This window comes from Alligator mississippiensis, chromosome 14 (assembly GCF_030867095.1).
Source record: "Alligator mississippiensis isolate rAllMis1 chromosome 14, rAllMis1, whole genome shotgun sequence".
NCBI lineage: Eukaryota > Metazoa > Chordata > Crocodylia > Alligatoridae > Alligator > Alligator mississippiensis.
In genome coordinates this window covers 45,392,616-45,413,170 of record NC_081837.1, presented here as the reverse complement: position 1 = coordinate 45,413,170, position 20,555 = coordinate 45,392,616, and the positions used below count along the sequence as shown (strand labels likewise).

At 53.6% G+C, this 20,555-nt stretch overlaps 1 protein-coding gene across 1 annotated transcript; it reads right to left on the bottom strand.

The window, feature by feature from the left end:
* Nucleotides 1-283: 283 nt before the first annotated feature.
* Nucleotides 284-20,167, bottom strand: PTPN22 (protein tyrosine phosphatase non-receptor type 22). Its single transcript, XM_059717272.1, has 21 exons — nucleotides 19,836-20,167; nucleotides 17,264-17,372; nucleotides 16,471-16,547; nucleotides 16,152-16,247; nucleotides 15,767-15,805; nucleotides 15,324-15,395; nucleotides 15,189-15,248; nucleotides 14,644-14,786; nucleotides 14,011-14,077; nucleotides 13,426-13,503; nucleotides 12,805-12,897; nucleotides 11,424-11,500; nucleotides 10,208-10,944; nucleotides 8,953-9,036; nucleotides 8,678-8,808; nucleotides 7,180-7,207; nucleotides 6,403-6,483; nucleotides 5,798-5,904; nucleotides 5,058-5,088; nucleotides 4,156-4,233; nucleotides 284-2,326 (listed from the first exon to the last, which is right to left on the bottom strand). Exons 1-21 carry the CDS (start codon nucleotides 19,920-19,922, stop codon nucleotides 2,262-2,264), a joined length of 2,340 nt encoding a protein of 779 aa, XP_059573255.1. The 5' UTR covers nucleotides 19,923-20,167; the 3' UTR covers nucleotides 284-2,261.
* Between the last annotated feature and the right edge of the window lie 388 nt (nucleotides 20,168-20,555).

The window sequence follows — 20,555 nt, the reverse complement described above, 5'->3', positions numbered from 1 at the left end:
GGAAACCGAGTCCGCCCCGCCCCTGCGCCCGGCGCCAGGAGCGTGCGCCCAGGCACGCAGGCCGGGGCCGTCACGTGGGTACCCCTCCCCGGCCAACGGTCGTAACGGTCGCCCAGCGCGCTCGCGCGGAGGCGTTGGGCGCGCAGCAAGCACGTGTGCTCTCGCACGGCCTGTCATCGCGTAATGCGCAACAACAACAACAACAACAACATGTGCAACAAGGTGTGCAAGAACAACCACAAAACGTGCAAGAATAACAAATGACAATCCAGAACAACAGCGCTGCATAAATAATACATTTATTCCACGTAGCATCTCACAGGCAGGGTAAAACACTTCACAGAATCAGTACAAGTTGGAAAGATGTGTCAGTTCTTTACAGGTCTGATTTGACATCGGGTCCTTGTCGGATGACCGTGAGGCGGATCTGATTTACACCGGGGGGGGGGAGCCCCCAGCTGCCCTCGAGCAAAGAGCATAAAGATCTGGTGCGGCCACCTTCGCTGCCCCCCCTCGGGGCTTGCGCCCAGCTCAGGGCCAGCATGAAGGGGAGTGAAACCAAAGAGCCTCCGTTCCTTTAGCGCCACAGGCACCGCGCGTGCGGCCTGGGGCTCCAACAAAACCCCTCTCCTCCCCCCACTCACCTGGGATCGGGGCCGGGGCGCAGGACAAAAGGATGGCATCTTTCAGCAATATTCGTTCTTTGGCAATAACTAAGGAAGACCTACAATTAGTAAATGTGTGAGAGAATTCATTTCAATAGTTTTTGCAATGCTAGAAAACAGCTGACTTGGAAGAAAAACAGTCCATGCACTTTTAGGGGGTCCCGCTTTCCCCAGCTTTGAACCAGCGGGATGCCTCTCTATCCCGTATTCATCATCACCGAGTTCCTCCGGGAGCCGAACGGCGCATCAGGCCCTGAAAACACCTGCATAGTTTGCATTTCCCAAGCCAGCGTTTTTCTAGAAGACAGCGAAATACATTGAACGGTTTGTAAAACGTCTACATTTTTCCGTGGATATGAATAGCAAGAAAAGAAGCTTTCAGATTTTAGGAAACTTATCTTCTAAGTGTCTGCATCAAAAGGCTTTGGCAAGTTAAAGACCTTAACGCTGTGACTTTTTTAAAGGCCAAAACTAGGCATATGGACACTTTCATTCACGTGAACTTTTTTCAGCAGACTATGCAGCATGTTTCCATGCAGGCTTGGTTCCTACGTGAACAGTCATCATCGTAAACAGACTTCAGACAGACGCTTAGAGAAAATTACCCAATTAATTTGAACGGAAAGCACCACCATGTTAACATACTTGGCCAAATACCTGAATTCTAAAATCTGAAAGGCTTTTTCTCCCTTAGCCCTCAGTCCTGGAAACAGATAAGCACGTGCCTAACTCAAATTGCCAGAGAACTATTTACGCAAGTACATTTGTGCAGAGGCTGAAGCATTTGGAGGATCAGGGCCATCAGTCACATCATAGACGTATCACACCCAGGTGACACTACTGGGACAGGAAAATCAGACCCATTTTCTTACGGTAAATTAAACTGCAAAGTCAGAGGAAATGACCCTGCTCGTTTAAAAATAAGAACGCCCAGGCTCCAAAATAATTCAGTTTGCTTTCAGACACCATGTTTCATATTTGTTTTTAGTTTCCAGCCTGATGTACAAGAACGTTTTGGAAACTAAAGGCAAAATAGCTACCCACACTGTGTGTCTGCAACAAAGTGGGAAACTAGACAGCAGCAGGGAACACTGATGGCGGCCGTTGGATGCAGCCAGCGTTCGTGCTAAGCACGTGTACGGCTAGCGAGCATGTAAACAAGAAGGCTGTGCAGCTGTCAGTGTGCAAAGAAGAACAGCGTTCTGTCGCTGTCTTTGTGGCCCACAGGAGCGCCACCTCGGTGAATTCACCGTATCGCTCGGTCTATGAGTGGGTGGAGACGTTAAAAAACGGCCACACGTCCCTAATGGACAAAGCCCAGGCAGGACGCCTCCAACAGCCACCACAGAGCACCGTCTTGCCAAGGTCAAACATTAACTACAAGTGCCAGGCAGCTGCTACTCATTTCTGCATCCCTCTTCATATTACAACTGATTAGGTGATAAAAACAGATGTTTGCATTATGCCCTGGTTGCAGATACTGCGCAACACAGGCATTTTTCCTTTTTATATTTTGACGGTGATCCATCTTGAAGAGCATTTGAGATGTGTCAGAGGGATATGGCAAATCTACAGTACCGCGTCCACAAAGTTTATTTAAATATTCCACGATGGTGGAGGATTTCTTGGTCCTTTAGGTTTTGAAAATCGTTTTGCAAAGCCTAGGAGTAAGAACAAAATATTTATTTTCATAAGTATTGTAAACACACTGTGATTTTCACATTGCTCTCCTATTCTATATGTTCAGAGTATTTAAAAAGACTTGGGCTTTAAATACACTATGTGCTCTATTAATCCTAACACATCACACTATTTAACTACAGTGACAGAAATGCTGGTATTATGAAGCATGATCACATTTATCCATGTGCAGGGCCCATTAAGGCACTTCAAAAAACTAGAAATTGTAGCAGGCTTGATGTTTAAAAGTCCATAATGCTAAGTTCATTCAAATACTGTCACAAGGCCAATAATTTATCCAAACTCAGTGTCTGACCAACCTCAGACGTTTTTGAAGAAGCATTAAAGCATGAAATCTTGCATTAATATACTATGAAGGGACCTTGGCTGGGGTTGAGCCCTGCTCCTGTGATTACGGGTACTGTTTTCACAAGAAAGTTTCATTGTCTCCGTCTTAAAAATCTGTTTGGCTTAATGCTCTGCAACCATGAGATTCCCCAGGTCAGCTATAGGTAACTCTGGCGCTAAATAATCAAATACAGTTGTGCTGCAGCAGAATGTCTGCCAGCAAACACAATTATAACAAGAATATCAAGGACATATCAACAAGGTTCTGTGCCTCTTGATTAATACACAACTACTCCCTTAAAATCAGCATTTAAATGACATACAGCTTCTCTCCCATGATTTACACAGGGTCAGGCTGTAGCTACTCAGTCTTTCCGTGCAAAATGTGTAACCATTCAGTACTGATTGGTTGTTGTTTTCTGCAGCCCCTTGCCACATTCAAGCTGTATCCTGTCACAACCAGCCACATGTCTGTTGTTTGTGCAACTTGCATGTGTTGACAAGCACCGTGCAGTCCGACATAGCTAGGGACTGCGACAAGGCTGCCCACCCCAGCATACGCTTACTCAAACGTCTCGCAAACGATTAATGCAGCTTAAGTATGCAGTGTGGCAGTGCTGTGGCATTAGCAGCCCTGACTGCCCAGCTCCCCCTCATTTTCCAGCCTGCAAACACGGCGACACTAAGCACCCTGTATTTGAGGACTGTTTACAGCACCCTCGGAGCTGCCGATCTAGAAGCAGTCTTGAAACAAACTAGCTCCAGTCATTTGCAATACTTCTAATAGCAGCCTTTTTTTGACAGCTGCTTCCTCTTCACTGTTTCCATATGGAGGGCTATACAAATTTTACAAAGTATAGAGTTTCAGACAGTATGTGGCTAACAAAATACAATTAAGTCACAATAACAGCAGGGCTGAAAGATCCTATTCACTTAAACAGTAAGCAATTACCCAAGGTTTGTTATGTTATAAGCATTAGGCAACAAATCCGGACTGGTTTGGTGTTATGTAGGGAAGTGAATGATGTGCCTACAAGCAGAATATGTCCTATTGCCTCAGTGCGTATGACAGAGCTTCTACTGTGAATATTCCACCCTTATATGTAGGTCATACATAGCTCATCAATAAACTCCCAAATGTTACACAAGCACACAAACAAACAAACAGCTTTGTCAAAATAATTAAGCTATAAGGCCACTGGCAGCTTTAAATAAATTCAAGCCTCTAATTCTTTTGTGTATTCATGAGCTAAACAGTCACACAGAAGAGTAGGCAATTGCTGCAGTGAAAAGTGTTCAGTCACAGATGCTTCTGATCTATGCAGACACTTTTGTGAAGAGTTCCGTCACCTTCCTCGCACTAGCCAAGAGCCAGCTACAACGTCTGCACTTAGCCTTTTAAAAGTCTATAGTCAATGTTCCAAAAATCCAAAGAGAAAGGGAAGAAGGGGAAACAACATACCAAAATTCAGAAAAGAGGTGGAGTGGTTTGTCTGGGTAGGCTCCCGTGGCTTTGCCAATGCAGATGGGCTGCAGATACCTAGAAACAAACAGAAAGGCTTTCTTTAGGAGGCAGTGACCATTTCATAGATTCATAGATGTTAGGGTCGGAAGGGACCTCAATAGATCATCGAGTCCGACCCCCTGCATTTGAATGACCTAAAGATGCAAGTTGAAAGCCAGCGCAGTGACACGAGTAAACATGCCATGTCCTTTAAAGGGAGGCTTTGTGCAGAGTTAGGACAGGTTAATTCAGAGACATACTCTTCATAGCATCTAAGCCAACGGTTCCCAACCGGGGTGATGCTTTCATTGAAATCTATCAAACGGAGAAGTGACAAAGACGAGGCTAATTCTATTCTGTAAATTTTGCTCCATGGAAACACTTGGCTGACTTCATTAAATCAACTCATTTGTTTCAGAGCATGTTTTTGCGGTGACTTCCAAAGAAGATGGATGAGAAGTTAGGATGCCTACAGTGTTAAACAATATCATCTTGGAATGGATAGGGTAGGCTGAGGAAAACAAGCCAAAACATTGCTTCATTTCTGTGTACAGAAGCTGAGATGGGAGGTCGATATACATTTCACATACACACTCACAGTCCTGTTAGCAACGACAGCTTTTCACAGAAATACAGATCTTGAATTCGTATGCGCTAAGTGCTTGGAGAGGTCCTAAGAGAAGAGGCCGACAGATAACTATCCATCTGGCGAGGTGCTGAGTCCCTCGGCTCCCTGGGCCAGAGAGGTATACAGGATGCTCAGCATGTTGCAGGTCTGGGCCCCCAAAGAAGTACAGCTCTGTAGGCTCCACACGTTCACATGGCCAACAGGGTAACTAGCCGACACTCAAGATACTTACTCTTTTTCACGTTGCGTAAAATTTTCAAGCTCTGTAAAAACAAGAAATGAGAATGATGATGAAAGAAGCAATATAGCAAGCAGAATATCCCCAACTGATTAAGAGACTGCTCTGCTCAACAGCCACGACAGACAGCATGCATACATCATGCCCACAAGATACACAACACCTACTCTCAAAACCCACATTATATTTGGGGCAGGGGCGCAGAAGCCTGTCATTTCTTTATCTTTTCCTTCTTTCCCAGCCAAAGCAAAATGAACCCAGTGGTTATCAGTAATGCTGTTAAAGCTACTCTCAGTAGAAATTCTGTGCAAGAGTGACATCAGGCAAAGGAGCAGGGAGCACAGCTTCCCCAGGCAGCAGCTGAAATCAGGATTGTTTAGGAGGGGAGTCTGTCCTACTTGGCAGTTGGAAAATTGGTCAGCATTCCTGAGAGGTGTTGGCCCAGTAAATGGAGAGGAGATCACGGGTATACGGAGGTACATATAGCCAGTCCCAGAGACAGGCAGAGGTAACTCTTGTCGCTGCTGCAGGGCTCTGGTCCTTTTTTTCTTTCCACCAGTTCTGCTTGCAGTGTCACTACCACCACACAATCTTGTGCTTGAGCTTTTCTTGCCTTAAGTATGAGAGCTCTCAAACCAGACCTCTGCTCTCCTACTGTCTTTGTAGGATTATGATGAGATGCCTACAGCCACAGCTACAGCTGGATAGATGACCCTTCTCTCAGATTTCCTTACTTTGCTCCTCCTGAAGCATTTCGCAGGCTCCTGTGATAGCTCCTCAGAAGCTTTATTCCCCGAGTCCCCGAGGCTGCTAGTAGAATTCCTCGCAGGAGGCTGAAGACCTGGGAACACACACCACAACTTTTCAGAAGGTCACGTGCACATCCTCCTGTTTCTTTTCTGAATATTTTTGGGTACAGAATTAAGTGGAAGACTCTCTTATGTTTACCTTTTATGTAGCAGTTTGGGGAGGGGGAGGCAGTATTTTGCCTGTGACCCTGGCAGCCACTCTCTGGCTGCGTTCATTGTTTTACATCCACGGTGTTCTCCCACAGAAAGCAGGGACTCGTTTGGAAGGTTTACAACCAACCTGGGCTGAGTGCAAGATGGGGTATGGGGCCTGATCAGCAGGAAATCCAATTCTCTCTCAGCTCTGGGATCCTCTTTACTCAGACTGCCACCAGTTGGGGAAAATGGGGAGGGGAGCTTGGACACAGTTTTGCTTGCTTGGACACATGAGCTTTGTGTTGGCTTCAGTTAAGCCCTCACCTAATGCAGAGATGCTGTACCTCTCTTACAGAAGATTACAGGTGAAAAAAAAACACAACACCGCCACTTACTGTCCTCGCTGGCAAGAACAAACGATTCGGGAGTTCTTTCAGGGAGTGGAGGAGGAGAAGAAGAGTGGTCCCGGTGTGTCTCTACAGCGATAAAAGAAAAAGAAATCAAACCCTTCAGCTTTTAAAAGACAAGTATCCCCAGACCAGTGTCTGACATCTTTTGTGATGACCAAAGCAACGCAACGCAGCAAGTATTAATCTCCAGGCCTTCCAAAAACAGCATGCAAGTGCTGTGCTATATAATAATTATTATTATTGCTGATGACGACGATGATATTTTTGTGTGATGCTTGTCATTAGAGAACAACACAAAGGAGTCAGTCGGTCATCCCTGTTTTAGGGATGGGGAAACAGAAGCACAAGGTGATGCGTAGCCGCAGCCAAGGTCAAGCAGCAGGCTAGGGCAGAGCCAGAAACACAGCCTAGGTTCCAAGCCCCGGTCTACCTTTCAGACTGCCCGGCTGCGCTACCTCTTCACAAGAGAAAGGTAAAGAATCCCCAGGGCCGCACAGTACGAGAAGGGTACTTCCTCGGCCTGGTGAGACTGAAAGGAACAGCAGCGCAAAGTGATACCAGCTGCTTCAGGGGCTGGTTAGGAGACATAAGCCTGCTGCTTTGCTTGGTTAGGGAACTGGCTAGTTACCAGCACAACAAAGCTGTTGCACAGTGCAGAAAGCCCAGAGATGCTTACAAAGCAGTTCCAGTAAGCTGCTGGGTTCAGCGCAAAATAGGTAGTTGGACAGACCAGTTGTCTACGACATCAAAAAAAGCCTGTACCTGATCTGGAACTCCGGAGCTTCACACTCTGGAAACAAACAAAAGGAAAATATTTGAAATTCCCACAGTCATATGCAACTCTCTCACATCGCAAGCAAGCTAGTGATACACAGGAAATGATGCCACAGGCACTCAGCCCCCTCCCACACACGCCTCCCCATAAGTGTAATGGAAGATTGGTGCTGCCCTCCACACAGCTAATTCATCCAGTGAATCTTTTCAAGGCTGGCACCCTTGTGGGTTGGGGTGGGCCCGGGAGTTCAATTCTTGGCTCTTCTGCAAACTCCCTGGGTGATCCTAGGCAAATCTGACTCCATCCCCAGCCCTCCAATACAGACAGCATCTAATAGCTTTTTCCTATCTGACATGGGAGTTGCAATGACAAATTCATTCATATTTGGAAGGAACTATTATGCAGCAGTGAACGGGGATCACGTAAATGCAGAGACAAGTGTCAGATCAAGGCTGTGTTCACGTGTAATAAATAAAGAGTCCCCAGCACCCTCTCCTAGGGCATTAACTGCAGAGGCCCAGTGAGACTTCAACTCTCAGTTTCATTCCACCTCCCCAAATTTCTCTTCCAGTTTCAGGTGAAAAAAATCCTCTTTATTTGTCCCTCTGTAGTGTTTGTGGAGAATGACTATCCCGTTCCACACCAAAACGAACTGCATTTCACTGGTGGGTTAGCAGTATTCATCTAGTGCATGCCAACTTGAATTATCTAACCCAAATCAACTATCACAAGCTAAAATCCTACAAGGCAGAGTGTAGCCCTCTCACAAGTCAGGGAAAGTCCAGGTAAAGACTGCTGGAGTCTGGGGTTTATCTTGACCTTCTAATTCATGTGAAAGCAATGTGTGCCTTCTCTTCACAGAGTCCCACCTGGCTTGAGATCAAGTTAGGAGCACACTTCTTCCTAGCGAAGACTCACCCCTGCAGATAACTTTGGGAAAAAATGGTGCCGCAGGAACGGGCACATGTTAAAGAGCACAGGCAAGTACATTTGTACTTGCAGTACAAAAACCCAGTCCCCCAATACCTTGTCCTCATTTCCTGATATTCCTTTCTTGCCAATTCCCCAGCAGTTTGCGACCAGTTTTGGGCTTAGCATCTTTCTCTCAGCTACATCTGTCCAGCACTCCAGTTCAGTGCTTTCACACCCATAGGATGGACCAGAAAGCACTGAGCATACTGACTCTCCTATCGCTGCACTCTATCACATCCCCATTGCTACTGTAACTTGAGGATGTACTCCTGCCCTTCAGATTACAGGCTTTAGTGTCATGACTGGTAGACTCCCATCTTCTCTTAAATGACACTGGTTGCTACTGTAATACAGCAGCTTTGACTAAGACCACTTCCTGAGCCTGGACTCTTGAAATCAGAAGTAGCTCAGGAAAAGCACACGCTACCAAGCTGCTGTAGAGAAATGACACACAGTACAGAGAGCTGCATAGCCACATTACTGGAGAAGAGACAAACGCCCAATTTCAGTTACCTTACTAGGTCTCAGTCTGACAGAGTCATCACATATTTCTGACTGAGATACCCCACTCCATTCCAAAGAGGTTCCCACATGTATATTTTCAGGTGGAGGCTGGTAGTTTGAAGCAACTGGGGGAGACTCTTCTGGAAAAAATGAGATACAGGAGGGATTACTTCCCTTCCTGGGTGCCAAAGCAACTCTCTGCTGGATCCTGTGACCCAAGTATCACACAACAACCAGAACCAATACCTTAGAGCTTCTTAATTATCACTGTTACTTGCACTTACCAGTTTCACCAGCCACAATAAAGGACTCTGGGGTTCGTTCAGGCAGAGGTGGGGGAATATCATCATCTGGGTCTGGAGAAGCCACTAACCACAGACAGACAGACAGTTATTGGGGTGGAACTGTCCCGATAGGCCCCTATCAAGCTACACGGACAACAGCAGCTGTAAAGACCCTGAAAACTCTCTCACTCACATCATTCATCCCACCTCCAGCAGCTTGTAGGAACCTGTTGTTAACAGGCAACCTTCAGAAGCGAGAAAAGTCATCCTTCGTCATTCAAACCACAAGGGAACCAGGGAGCCACCCACAAGGCTTGAGAAGTGAGCCATCCCAAGCCCTGACTGCTACTCCCATTCAGGCACCAGGGAGTAAGATCCAAATCTTCTAAAACTTTATTTAGAAATCCAGGAACGGACCAGGGTTATTCTTCTCTGGCCGGTACAATGTCACTGAAGGGCCAGACTCCACCAGTGCCAAAAGCAGCACCCCCACCGGGAGCAGGAGCCAGCCTGTGCATGTTAACCCAAACACTGACATTGCTAATTCTAGGTAGCTTTTATTTTGGAAGCTAGCGCAATCTAAACTGCTGCACAAACACTGCTGTGCTCAGAGCTGAAAGCCAGCAGAAACCCGTGGCATTCAGAGAATTCCCAGCGAGAGCAGGTCTTTGAGGACACTGGCCATTTGAGGCTCGGGGTCCAAGGAGGCCTGGCTTCGTCACCCTCCCCCCACTTCACCCACCCCTGCAGTTCCAAAGCGAGGGTGAAATCCTGTCCCCCTGATTGCAGCGGCTGTTCTCTCAGTGAGATAACAAGTACCAGATCCCACCCAGGACTCCTGGGAAACCCGAAGGAATCTACTGGCACGGAGGGATGGCAACCTTAGCAGCGGCACTAACACCACGTCCAGCAGCTCCCTAGGGTTTTCGTCGAGTTCTGCAGCCCAAATCAACCCATTATCTGAGATCTGTCACGCTGAAGCCCAAGTAGCACCCAACAGACATGCGAGGGGAATCCCAACAAACACTGGGGATTTCTTTGGGAAAACACAGCAGAAGAAGTGCTTTGAAACCCGGTTCTGCCCTCAGCTCTGACCCCAGGTTCCTGCTGAAGTTGAGAGGGGACACCCAGCCCCTTATCCTATGGGCTGGGCTCTGCCGTGCAGCAGGCTGCAGGATAGTTCAGGGGGGAGTCAAAGGCCCTGTGCCCCTAGGGGCACACCCCAGAACAAACCGGCGCAGCTTCCACAGCTTACTGAGTGAGGACGTCTCCATGCCATCCTGCGGGCGAATCTGCTGGGGCAGAGGCCTGTGAGCTGGAGTGCTGCCTGTGACGGGGTCCGAGGGCAGCACTGTGGGGAGGGGAGGGAAAATTGTCTCGTATAGCTCTGCAGGGCGGTCGGAGGATGCCGGGGATGCTGGTTCATTCGAGGACAGCGAGGAAAAATAAGGGTCTTCAGTTGAGCAGGAGCAGGGGGGAAGGTGCTGGCTGCTGGTCCCCTGCCGCCAGGGGCTGGTTACTAGCTTACTCGACTGGCTCAGCACCATGGGGCAGAGCCCTACCCATGGCTGCCTGCCGAAGCCAGCAGAGCCGCAGGGCGCTGCCTCCCCTCTGCCTGGGCCCCGGGCCTCTCTCTGCAGCACTAATTCAAAAGGTGTTGATTTAGTTCGTGCCAAAGGGGCTTTAGTGTTGGGGCTCCTCTGAGGTGCCCCCGAAGATTTGGGGCTCTGCGGCAGGTCCCTGGTCCCAGCGCAGTTTAGGTCCAAGCTGCGATGCTTCTGGAGCGGTCCCCCTGCCAGCAAGGCATCCCACTTCTTAGCGGCATTTCCCTCCCCGCTGCTGAAGTGCAAAGCCCCAAAAGAAACAGCTTGTCTAACGGGAGGGGCGCTGGGCTCGTGGCCATCCTGTCCTGCCACAGTGCTGTGGGATGAAGCCACTGCCGGCGACGCTTCACCTGACGCCACGTGGATTTCCCCTTCCTCTGGCCCTGAGCTGCAATAAAGAGGAATATTATAAAATCAGAGCCAGCTACTGTTTGCAAGTCTGCCTTAGCCCAGGAGCAGAGCCCCAGCACTCTCCACCTGACAGCAGTCCTCCGCACAGCCTTGCTTTGCATCCACACCAAGGCTCAGTCCTGGGGCAAGCCACACCAAGCCCTACGCACCTCCTGCCCGGGCTACATGTTGAGGCTGGATGCAATAAACGGGCCTGTGGTGCCCTCCAAATGCACAAGTTTCACCCTCCAGCTGGTCTTTCAGACTAGCACCATAAACGAGTCCCTGATTTAACAGCAGATGCCAGAAACGAGTCCAAAAAGGTTGCAGGACCCTGTCTCTGGCTATGTCCCTTATTCACTGCAGCATGTAAGACATGTGTCCCCATATCACCTTATCTTGGCATCAGGCTGAGAGCAGCAACCACCAGCCTGCATGGTACCAGCGTCCACACACGTAGATCAGGCCAAGCCTTACCAGTTCGGTATCCTCAGAGCGTAAATTTCTGTCAGCGGGTTCACATGCGCCTTGGCCACGGGACGGGTCATCCGAATCTGCTGAAAGGGAAGGTTAGAGCCTGCAGCTCGTGGAGGCAGGCTCGAACACAGAGCTCCTCGCTGCGCTTCGTCCAGGAGATGGGCCTCACCAACTCCCTTTCATTACAAGCTGCTTGGCAATGTAAATGCCCCAGTTGTGGGGGCAGCCAGACCAGAGGGCTGTGGCCAAGTCTTCACGCCTGGCCGTTTTGGTCCCAGCTCCTCCCATGGGTGTCTTTTTTGGAAGAAGCACCCACACACACTCTCACCAGCACTGAGCTCAGCCCCAGTGTTTGGTGCAGCTGGCTGTGCCTCCAGGCCCCTCACACAGCGCGGCTATGGGGAAGTTGGTTTTGCTTCTGACAGGCAAGCACTGTGCCCATCCCCCTCTTTCTGTAAAGTGCTTTCAAAGGACAGGAGGTTGCTGCAGCCAGGAGCAGCCTTGGCCAAGAGCTGCAAAGCCACATCCGGGCTCAGAGCTTCTCACAGTGCTTCACCCTGGCCTCTCAACACTGCCTAAGCACAGACTGCCCCACCCTGTGCCCCCACCTCCAGCCCAGAGGTCCCTGAAAGCACCAAGCATCCTGTGCAAAATTAGGGTGCACCTTAAAGGCTTCAGTTTGGAAGCTGGCTGCTCCTGGGGGGTCTGGCTCTGAGCTTACTGGAGGCTTCCCACCCTCAGTCCTTTTTACATCCTCTCAAATGGACCTTTCACAGCCTTGACCTGTGACCTGGTGGAGGGCTCTGGCAAATTGAAATGAAAAAAGGAAGGCCTGAACGAAGGAGGGGTGTCCCGCTGTTTGGGACGTCATGAGCCAAACGTACGCCTCCGGGCTCAGACACTATCCTCTCTCAGAAGTGGAGAGGACAGGCTGGAGGGGCAGTCACGGGGACATGGGTGCTTCTTTATTTATTACAATAAGCACACAAAACACCCACATCTTGCCCTGAGAGAGGAGACAGTTTCCCCTCCCCACCCAGCTTGGGCCGAGCAATCCAGGGGAGAGCTCAGGACACCTGGGTCCCAACCTGCCTCTGCCACTAGTCCCTTCCATGGCCTCCTCCCTCTGCCCTGCAGGGGGGCTGCAGGTGCAAATGAAGCGCGTGCAGGAGACGCTCCCAAGTGCCAGTGCTGGGTGTTTGAGCCCCTGGAAAGCCTGAAGGCCATGGGTGCACGCTGGAGAAAGCATCAGAGCTAGGGTGGCAGCAATGGCCTCATGCTGACCAGCTTCACCTCCCAGCTGTGCAGAGAAGGGACAGGGGTGTACGCCTCAGCTGCCTGCCTCTGTGTGCAAAGCCACGCCAAACCCCAGGAACCTCACCTCTGCAGCAGCATAGCTCTCCTGGACAGTAAACGTATTGATATGCCTCTTAAAGAGCTCGATCACAGCATCATACACCAGCTCGTACTGCTCCTACAGTGGGACACATGAAACTAATGTGGGGCAGCCAGACCCCCCTTGCCCCCACACTCACACCCACCCCTCCACTGCACACGAGCACCACCATTCCTCTGACACATGCAGCCCACGCGCTCTTGAAAGGCTAACATTTCCAGGCCACAGGCTACACACATTGTCAGGGGAGGCTGTGGCTGCAGGACCATTTTGCATTCAGCTTCCCCTTCTACACAGCTCAGCTCAGGGCCAGACCGTGCTCCATTTCCTGGGCTGTAAAACTTGCTTCGCTATAAACAAGCCCCAGCATGGCTGCAAGGGAAAAGCTCTCCGACCCGCCCACAGCCAGTGTCACCTAGTCAGGGTCCTCCCCATGCTCCTGCCCCAAGGGTGCTGGGAGAACACGAGTGACCACAACCAGTCGGCACAGGACTACCTCCCAGCACAGACGGGCCAGGGTGCTATTAGCGGGTTCTCCAGTGGAGAAGCCAAGGGGCTGGTTTGGCAGCAAACCTTTGGCAGGCAGCAGGAGCTTTGCAAACATACCTTGGTCTGCACTATGGAGGGCCTCTGCGTGCGCATCTCCTGGATCAGGCTGAAAATACTGAAGTTCACAGGAACAATCTAGCAGAGGGACAAGGAGAAATGAAGGATGGCCCTGACTCCAGTCCTCTTCCAGACGCCAATGGTGTTTAGACCCGGCTCCAGGCTGGTGAAACACCTCAGAAGCCAGGCAGGCAAAGCACTATGCTCACGGAGCGGCTTTCTAGTGTAAGTCAGAGCACGTGACCTGCAGGTCAGGGCAGGGCAGCAAGAGGAGGGACCTGACCCGTCTGCCCTGGTTTCTCTCCAGCCTCAGGAATCAGGCACGTTGGAAGGTGGAGGGAACAACAAACGGGAGGTGGAAGGAAAAGTCTGGTGGAAGGGACCATGGACCAATTCTCTGATGCTGCCTTCCAAGGGTTGGGCCAGAGGGAGTTTGCAGGGAAGAGCTGGGGAGTGAAAGGCACTGGCAGGCAGGGAGAGAGGCACCTCTGGGCATGTGGTTCAAAAGAGAGGAGCCAGATGGGTGAAAAGGGCAAGCACTGGGCATGCAGGAAAAGACTGATCCCAAGCAGCCTTGGGACTCACCCCATCCTTCAGCAGCTTCCAGGTGTAGTCAATGGCACAGATAACTCCCGTTCTCCCACAGCCAGCACTGGGATAAAAAGCACAGAACCAGGGAGCAGAGGTCGGCCTTCCTCTTCCCCTCTGTTCTCGCTGCGTGCCCAGGCTAGACCTCCCGGCAGCAGCTGGACCCCCAACTCCTCTCCGCCACCATCTCCGACTCCTTGCCCGCACCCTGCCTGTGTTGGCCGTGCTCAAGAAGCCACGTGACTAAGTCACCACATGAAAGGGGCCGTTCCCAGGCAGCACGGACAGGCCTGGCTCTGGGGCCACGGTCATAGTCCACTACATCTGTACCCTACCACCACCAGCCAGGCTCTAGATCTCACACACCGGTGAGCACAGCCCTTTCAAGTCCCACCTGTGGAGCCTGCTGACACCCAGGACTCCGGCTACCACAGCCGCATGCTCTGCCTGGGCAGGCAGGCAGCTAGCCGCTTTCTGCAGCCACCCATCCTACTTCTTGTCCTGGCCTGTGAACCAGATCTCCTCACGCAGGAGACTAGCCCAAGTCTCTCCTGCCTGACAAGGAGCAAGCATGGGGGAGAGGAGTGGGGCTAGACTTGGGTCATGCCCCAGCCAGAGGGGCTACCTTACCTGCAGTGGACACAGATGGGGATGCTGTCATCAGCCTGGTAGCAGCGCATCTCCCAAATAAGCTCCAGGATGGGGTTGATGGAGGAGGGCACATCATGGTCTGGCCAGTTTTTGTAGTGGAAGTGGTAAAGGGTGCGTGTTTCCTGCAGCAGGCACACGGGGGGAAGGATGAGCCCTGGAGCTCGACCCGCCACCCATCAGAAGCCGCCAGCCCAGAGCCCAGGTGGGTGTGGAGGCACCAAGCTGCAGGCACATGCCCTAGATCACAGAGGCATGAGAAGGCAGCCCACGCTTGCCAGGAGCATAGCCCTGTGCACCACTCGGGACACGTTCTCCAGGCCTCCTCGTAGCAGGAATGTGGTACGTTACCCAGAGGGACCTTTGATCCTCGGGGCTCCCCCCTCCAGCACCGCAGCTGCTACGGCCCGCAGGGGCACACTGGGGGCTGTGTGGAAGCTCTGCAGCTGGCCTGCCCTCAGCACCGCTCCCTCTGGACTGCAGCCGCGCGGCGAGGGCCCTCCCTGCCCCGCCTGTCCCCTACTCACATTGTCCAGCGTCACCTTCAGGGTCCGAGTCACATACTCGCTCTTCCTGTCTTCCGCCTCCTGCGGGAGCAGCAAGTTAGGGCCGTGCCCCTGCAGAGGCGCAGGGGAGGCGAGGGCGGGGGGCAATCTACTCACGCAGGTCACGGTGAAAGGGCCGCACTGCAGGGGGGCGCCTCCCTCCTCTGCCCAGTACCGCTCACACTTTTTCTGCGGAGAGTAGTGGGCAGCTGGTTACTCGCCGTGCCTCCGTCCAGTGCCTCCCATGGGCTGCTGACCTGCTGCCAGCCCCTCTCCTCCCTGGGCAGCCAGGGAAGCACAGGCCTGGCTGCTAGGGTTGGCCAACCGCCTCCTAGAGCATGAAGGGCTGAAAAGACCCTTCCCTGCTGTGGGGACCAGGCCCACTCCAGCCCGTTTTAAGAGCAGAGAACATACTCCCTCTGCAGCGGAGGGTCCCCAAACCTAACACGCTTGCTGCCTGCTGAAGGCAGCCTGGCCGTAGTGGTGAAAGCCAGCAGGGAGCCCAGTCCTCCTTCCCCCTGCAGATGGAGATGTCAGGCGTCCTGCTCCGACACACTCACCTTGCCCATCTCAAACTCCATGCAAGCCATGACCACGATCTGCAGAAACACGGCACATCAGAGAAGTGCGGGGGGAAGAGAGAAGAGGCACGTTTGTGCAGGGACATTTATCCACGGCCAGAGAGTTGCCCCGAGCCGCGCTCCACATGCACAGGGGTCGCGGCCAGGCAGAGCCCAGGGACTGTTCTCGGCAGGGGCCAGCACCGTTCGACTCGCAGCTCTCTTGTAAGGAGACACAAGGCGACAGGCCTGGCCCCTGCCCTGCCTCGTGCAGCAAGTAAGGAAGCCAATACACTCTGCAGTGCCCACAGGATGTGCCCCTCTCCCCTCAGCCACACAGGGCACAAACCAGCCCTCAGCAGGCCCAGCCCAGCCCAGCCCTTACCAGGACTTCATATTCCCAGATCATCCTCCAGAAGTCGACCACGGTGCTGGGGAGAGGCCCCTGCGTGGCTATGTAGGCTTTCGGTCCATACACTCCCTGAAAAGAAGTCCGGAGCGCATGTGAACACGGCTCTCGTCTCCCCTCTGCCTCCACCCCCAGCTGAAGAGGCCTGGGTGGGGGTGCCCCAGCTTGAAATGGAGACACCTCCATCCTGCTGGCCACTTGTGCCACGGCTGGGCCCCATCACACTCAGCCCAGCTGGGTTGGTGCCTTCCCCGCTCCCATCCCTGCCCCACAGGCTCCTAGGACAAGGCGGTACCTTGATAAAGTTGGCATTGATGTAATGGGAATCTGTGTCCGAGGTGATCAGGGACAGCTCCACTCTGCTGTGATCGACTGTGGGAGACAGGGAGAGCAGCACGTTCTGGCACCATGCGCACAGCAGAGCTCCGCCGGCCCAACCCAGCTTCCCTGAGCCTCGGCTTTCAGGACCAGAGCGACACCTGCACCCACCCAGCACTTTCACCCAGCAGTGCCTGCCTGTGTCGCAGGGTTGAGGTCCCTGGGGCTTAGCTTCAGGCTGCTGCGCCGGGGCTGCACAAGCACAGGGCAGAACAGCCCGTGTCCTGAGGAGCTCATATGGACTCAGTGTGGCACACAGCCCTGCCCACACTCTGCTTGACGGGATCCTGGCAGTCGGGCCACTTGTGTGTTACACCGGGGCTACCAGGGACCCACTCCCTGTAAGCAAGGATTGTTCTGGCTCTGGAGCCACCCGCGAGTCGCACCCTGCAGCAGTCTGCATGCACGCACATAGCCAAAAGTAGGTGGTCCTCACGTAAAAAGTCCTGGCCTCCACAGCACTGTGGCTAGGTAATGTGTACGCATGTGTCCACATGTGTGTACATGTGTGCCAGGACCTGCAGAGCGCGCATAACTGATCACATGTCCTAGTATGAGCGGGGCATCTATGGGTGTGTGCATACTTCTGGAGTTGAGGTATGTGTAACAATCACAGGTGTGCATATGTGTACATGTGCACTGGCAGGAGAGGAGGGGAAAGCTAGCCAGGAGGAAAGGCTCAGGGCAGCAGGTCTTTCTTCCCAACCTACAGGGCAGGATGTCCTTGTATCTGTTTTTCTTGGCGTTCTCTGGTTTCTCCGAGGTGGCAGTCGGGTAGGTATTATCTGACCTGTACTTGGTCGACTGTCGTTTCAACTTCTGTGGGGAGACAACGGGACCCGTCAGAGCAGATGGACCATGCATGCCAGGGACACGCTCCCCACTGCACCCCAGGGGCCCCCCTGGACACTGTTCTCTTGCCTCTCCAACAGCCCCAGCGGAGGCAGCAAGCTCCTCAGGGCAGGTCTGCCAGCGGGAACATCAGAACTGGCAGCTCCAGGTGCCCAAGCTTTATGGAAAAAACCTGGGACACGCTCGCTGAAGGGAGCGGGCACCAGCAATACAACGTGGACACCCAGCGTCCAGCACCACGCACTTCCCTGATGGGCTGCACTGCCTTGCGAGTCATGGCAGCGTCACCCTGAGATGCCCGGTGAGGCCCTGTGCCAGCTCCACGTAGTAGGACAGCCCAGCTCAGGCTTTTGGCCACCTCAAGGTAAGTTCACAAGGCTGCATCAAGGCTGGGGCTGAGGAAGTAGTGGGCATGTCGTGCTGTTCCACAGGCCGAGCACAGCAGCGCCGCTTTGATCTGGGCAGAATGAGTCAGTGAAGTCACAGGACGTGGCTTTGCTCCGGGCCCCGCTCGCAGAAACCGGGGCAGCCACAGCGCAGCACAACACGCGTGCTGGAGCAACAGGATGTCCCCCAGGGACCCTGTCTGGGCCCCTCCAGCTCTGCTGTGCCAGGGCTTAGGGCTGCACGCACAGAGTGCCTGGCACACAGGTGCCTCCCCCACAGGCAAGGCTCTGCACCGCAGACACCCCCCCATCTGCGTTTTCTGTCCACACACACCTCACTCAGCCAGTGGCCAGGCCCCTCCATGCGAGGCAGCACACTTGAAAACCAGGGCACAAGCCAGGAGCTGACTCTTGCACCAGCCGTGCACGCCTGGCGTGGCCAGAAGCCGGCTCCCATGCGACAGAGAGGGGGTTGCCAGGGGAACAGGCACGTGTGCATTTTTGTGTATTTCTGTAGCTCGTGCCCGACAGCCGGAGTCACAATTCAGCCGTTCCCAGCTTCCTCCTTGCGCTCAGGCACTTGCAGGACAGCGCAGGGTTGCTGGGGGCCGCCCCGGCTTCGGGGAAGGCACAGCTCACCTCGAGAGGAAGTGGGGCCCTGCCTGGTGTCAGCCAGCACACCAACGACCAGCCTGCTCCCCCCACGCCAGCACATTTTCCCCACCCGACGCCCCCACCCCCTCAGGGAAAGTCACCCGCCCGCCTGACACAGGGTGTTTTTTCCGTGGAACAGCAGGCTCAGACGATCGCTGCCCTGTGACAACAGCCTCCAGGAATGGGAGAGCATCACTGAGACACTCACCTTTTCCGAACAGGCCAAGGGCGACTCCTCTGTGGGGACCTGACCCTGGGGGGCTCCGTGCTCCCGCCAGAGGCCTCAGCCACGTACCCTTTCCAGGGGCAGGGAGGGACCCAGGGACCCCGTTACGATGAAGCTGCAAGGGTGCGGGTGCCATCACGCCGTCCCAGCAGTCTCTGGCTCAGAGCTCTGCCGGCAGCCCTTGCTGCCAGAGAGCAGCAGGGAATAAACCCAAAGAGCCCAGCACGGCCCTGCACTCAGCACCCAGACTCCATTAGCTAGGTCAATCTCATCGCCTTTCCTGCCGGTCCCACCCTCACTGCGTGCGAGGCACCAGCACCCAAACAGGGGCTGCCTGGGGGGGCTACACAGGGGTGAGAGACTGAGCTCTGCGGGGCAGCTCGGACACCCCTGCGAGAGCACAAAGATGGCCAACTGCGGCTTCTGCTGCCACTGACCTCAGGCACCGGGAAACTTCTCTCTGAAGGGAGACGAGTGCAGGGTGTGCGCGGCTCGGGGCACGAGGCACAAGGGCAGGACAGGGCTCCGGAGAGGCTGTCGGCGCGGCCCAGGGGGACACGAGGTCCGGACGTCCAGCTTTAGCACTTTCTCCAGCATGGTGGAAAATGGCGAGTGTTCAATGCCAACGTGGCAGGACGATTACTCTCGTCCTTGCAGGAATTTTTTGGGTGGTTTCTCTGCAGGGCGCCCCTTATTCTGGATCTGTTTGGATGCCCGGCGAGATGGCTTGCTGGCATGAACTGCACTTATGTGGTGCCAAAAGGACACGGGTTGACTGGCGTGTCACTTCTGACCCATTTCAGCACAGTTTCCTCCAAGATGGAAGAGGGGAAACCACTCTTCCTGACCTCTAGAGATGCGCTCCCCGGCAACGTTTCTAGGAGCCGAGGAGCTGATATCCCGGCAGCAAACCGAAACCACGTCCCAGTAAGTGTGTTTGCAAGCGAGGAAGCAGGAAGCATTGAATCAGGTCATGACTTAAACAACGAACACAACTGCCCTTGGGGTGCCGACGAGTAAATTGCTAGACACGTTATTGTTCCCGAGTAAAAGGAACCGTGGCAGTGGCAAAACGCTCGTGCCCCGTTCCGCGCGGGTGGCAGCAGGCGAGGCTCCCCACACCGCACGAGGGGCTGAAGCCGAAGCCGAGAACGCGAGACTCACCAGGAACTCCTCTGCGAACTCCTCTTTGTTGACCTTCCTGCTTTGGGCCCGCTCCAGGTTCTGCAGCAGAATCTCTCTCTGGTCCATGCTGCGCGGTGGGGAGCGGCTGGTCCGTCGGCACCGAGGACGGACATGTCAAGTGCATGTCACAATGGAAAGCACCGGCGCAGAAGGCGCCTGCTGACGGCTGTGGTTTACTGACTGCATCACAAGCCTTGAAGGAAATTAGTGCGTAAGAGGCAGTGTGGTCAAAGCCAAGCCGCCTCCCAGCGCAGGGCCCTAGTTCTTCCTTCCAGCATCTGCACGACCGCCCTCATTTCCCCACGGCACCGCACAAGGTGCTGCCTCCCATGGTCCTCACTTTCAGCCCATTCCCTTGCCAGTAAACCCCTCTCTAGGATCGGCCCTCCAAAAGCTTAGAGATGGCCCAGGAGTACAGGGCAAGCCAGGCTGGGTCAGCCCGTGTCCCCAGCGCTATCTGCAGCCCACTGCCCCGTCCAACGGGCTCCTACACTGGTGGGTAGCTCGGGACAGCTGCCCTTCCTCATGGCTGCGGATGCACTTGTGCACCGGGACAAGGGATCGATGGAGCTGTCTGCAGGGTGGGCAGCGCTGAGAGCCTCCGCACCAGGGCTGCAAAGCGCCTGTGAAGCCTTCCGTCTCTCAGAAGCAAAATCCTTTGCAGCAGCTCTCATCCTGGCTGGAGGAGAGCGCTGCCCC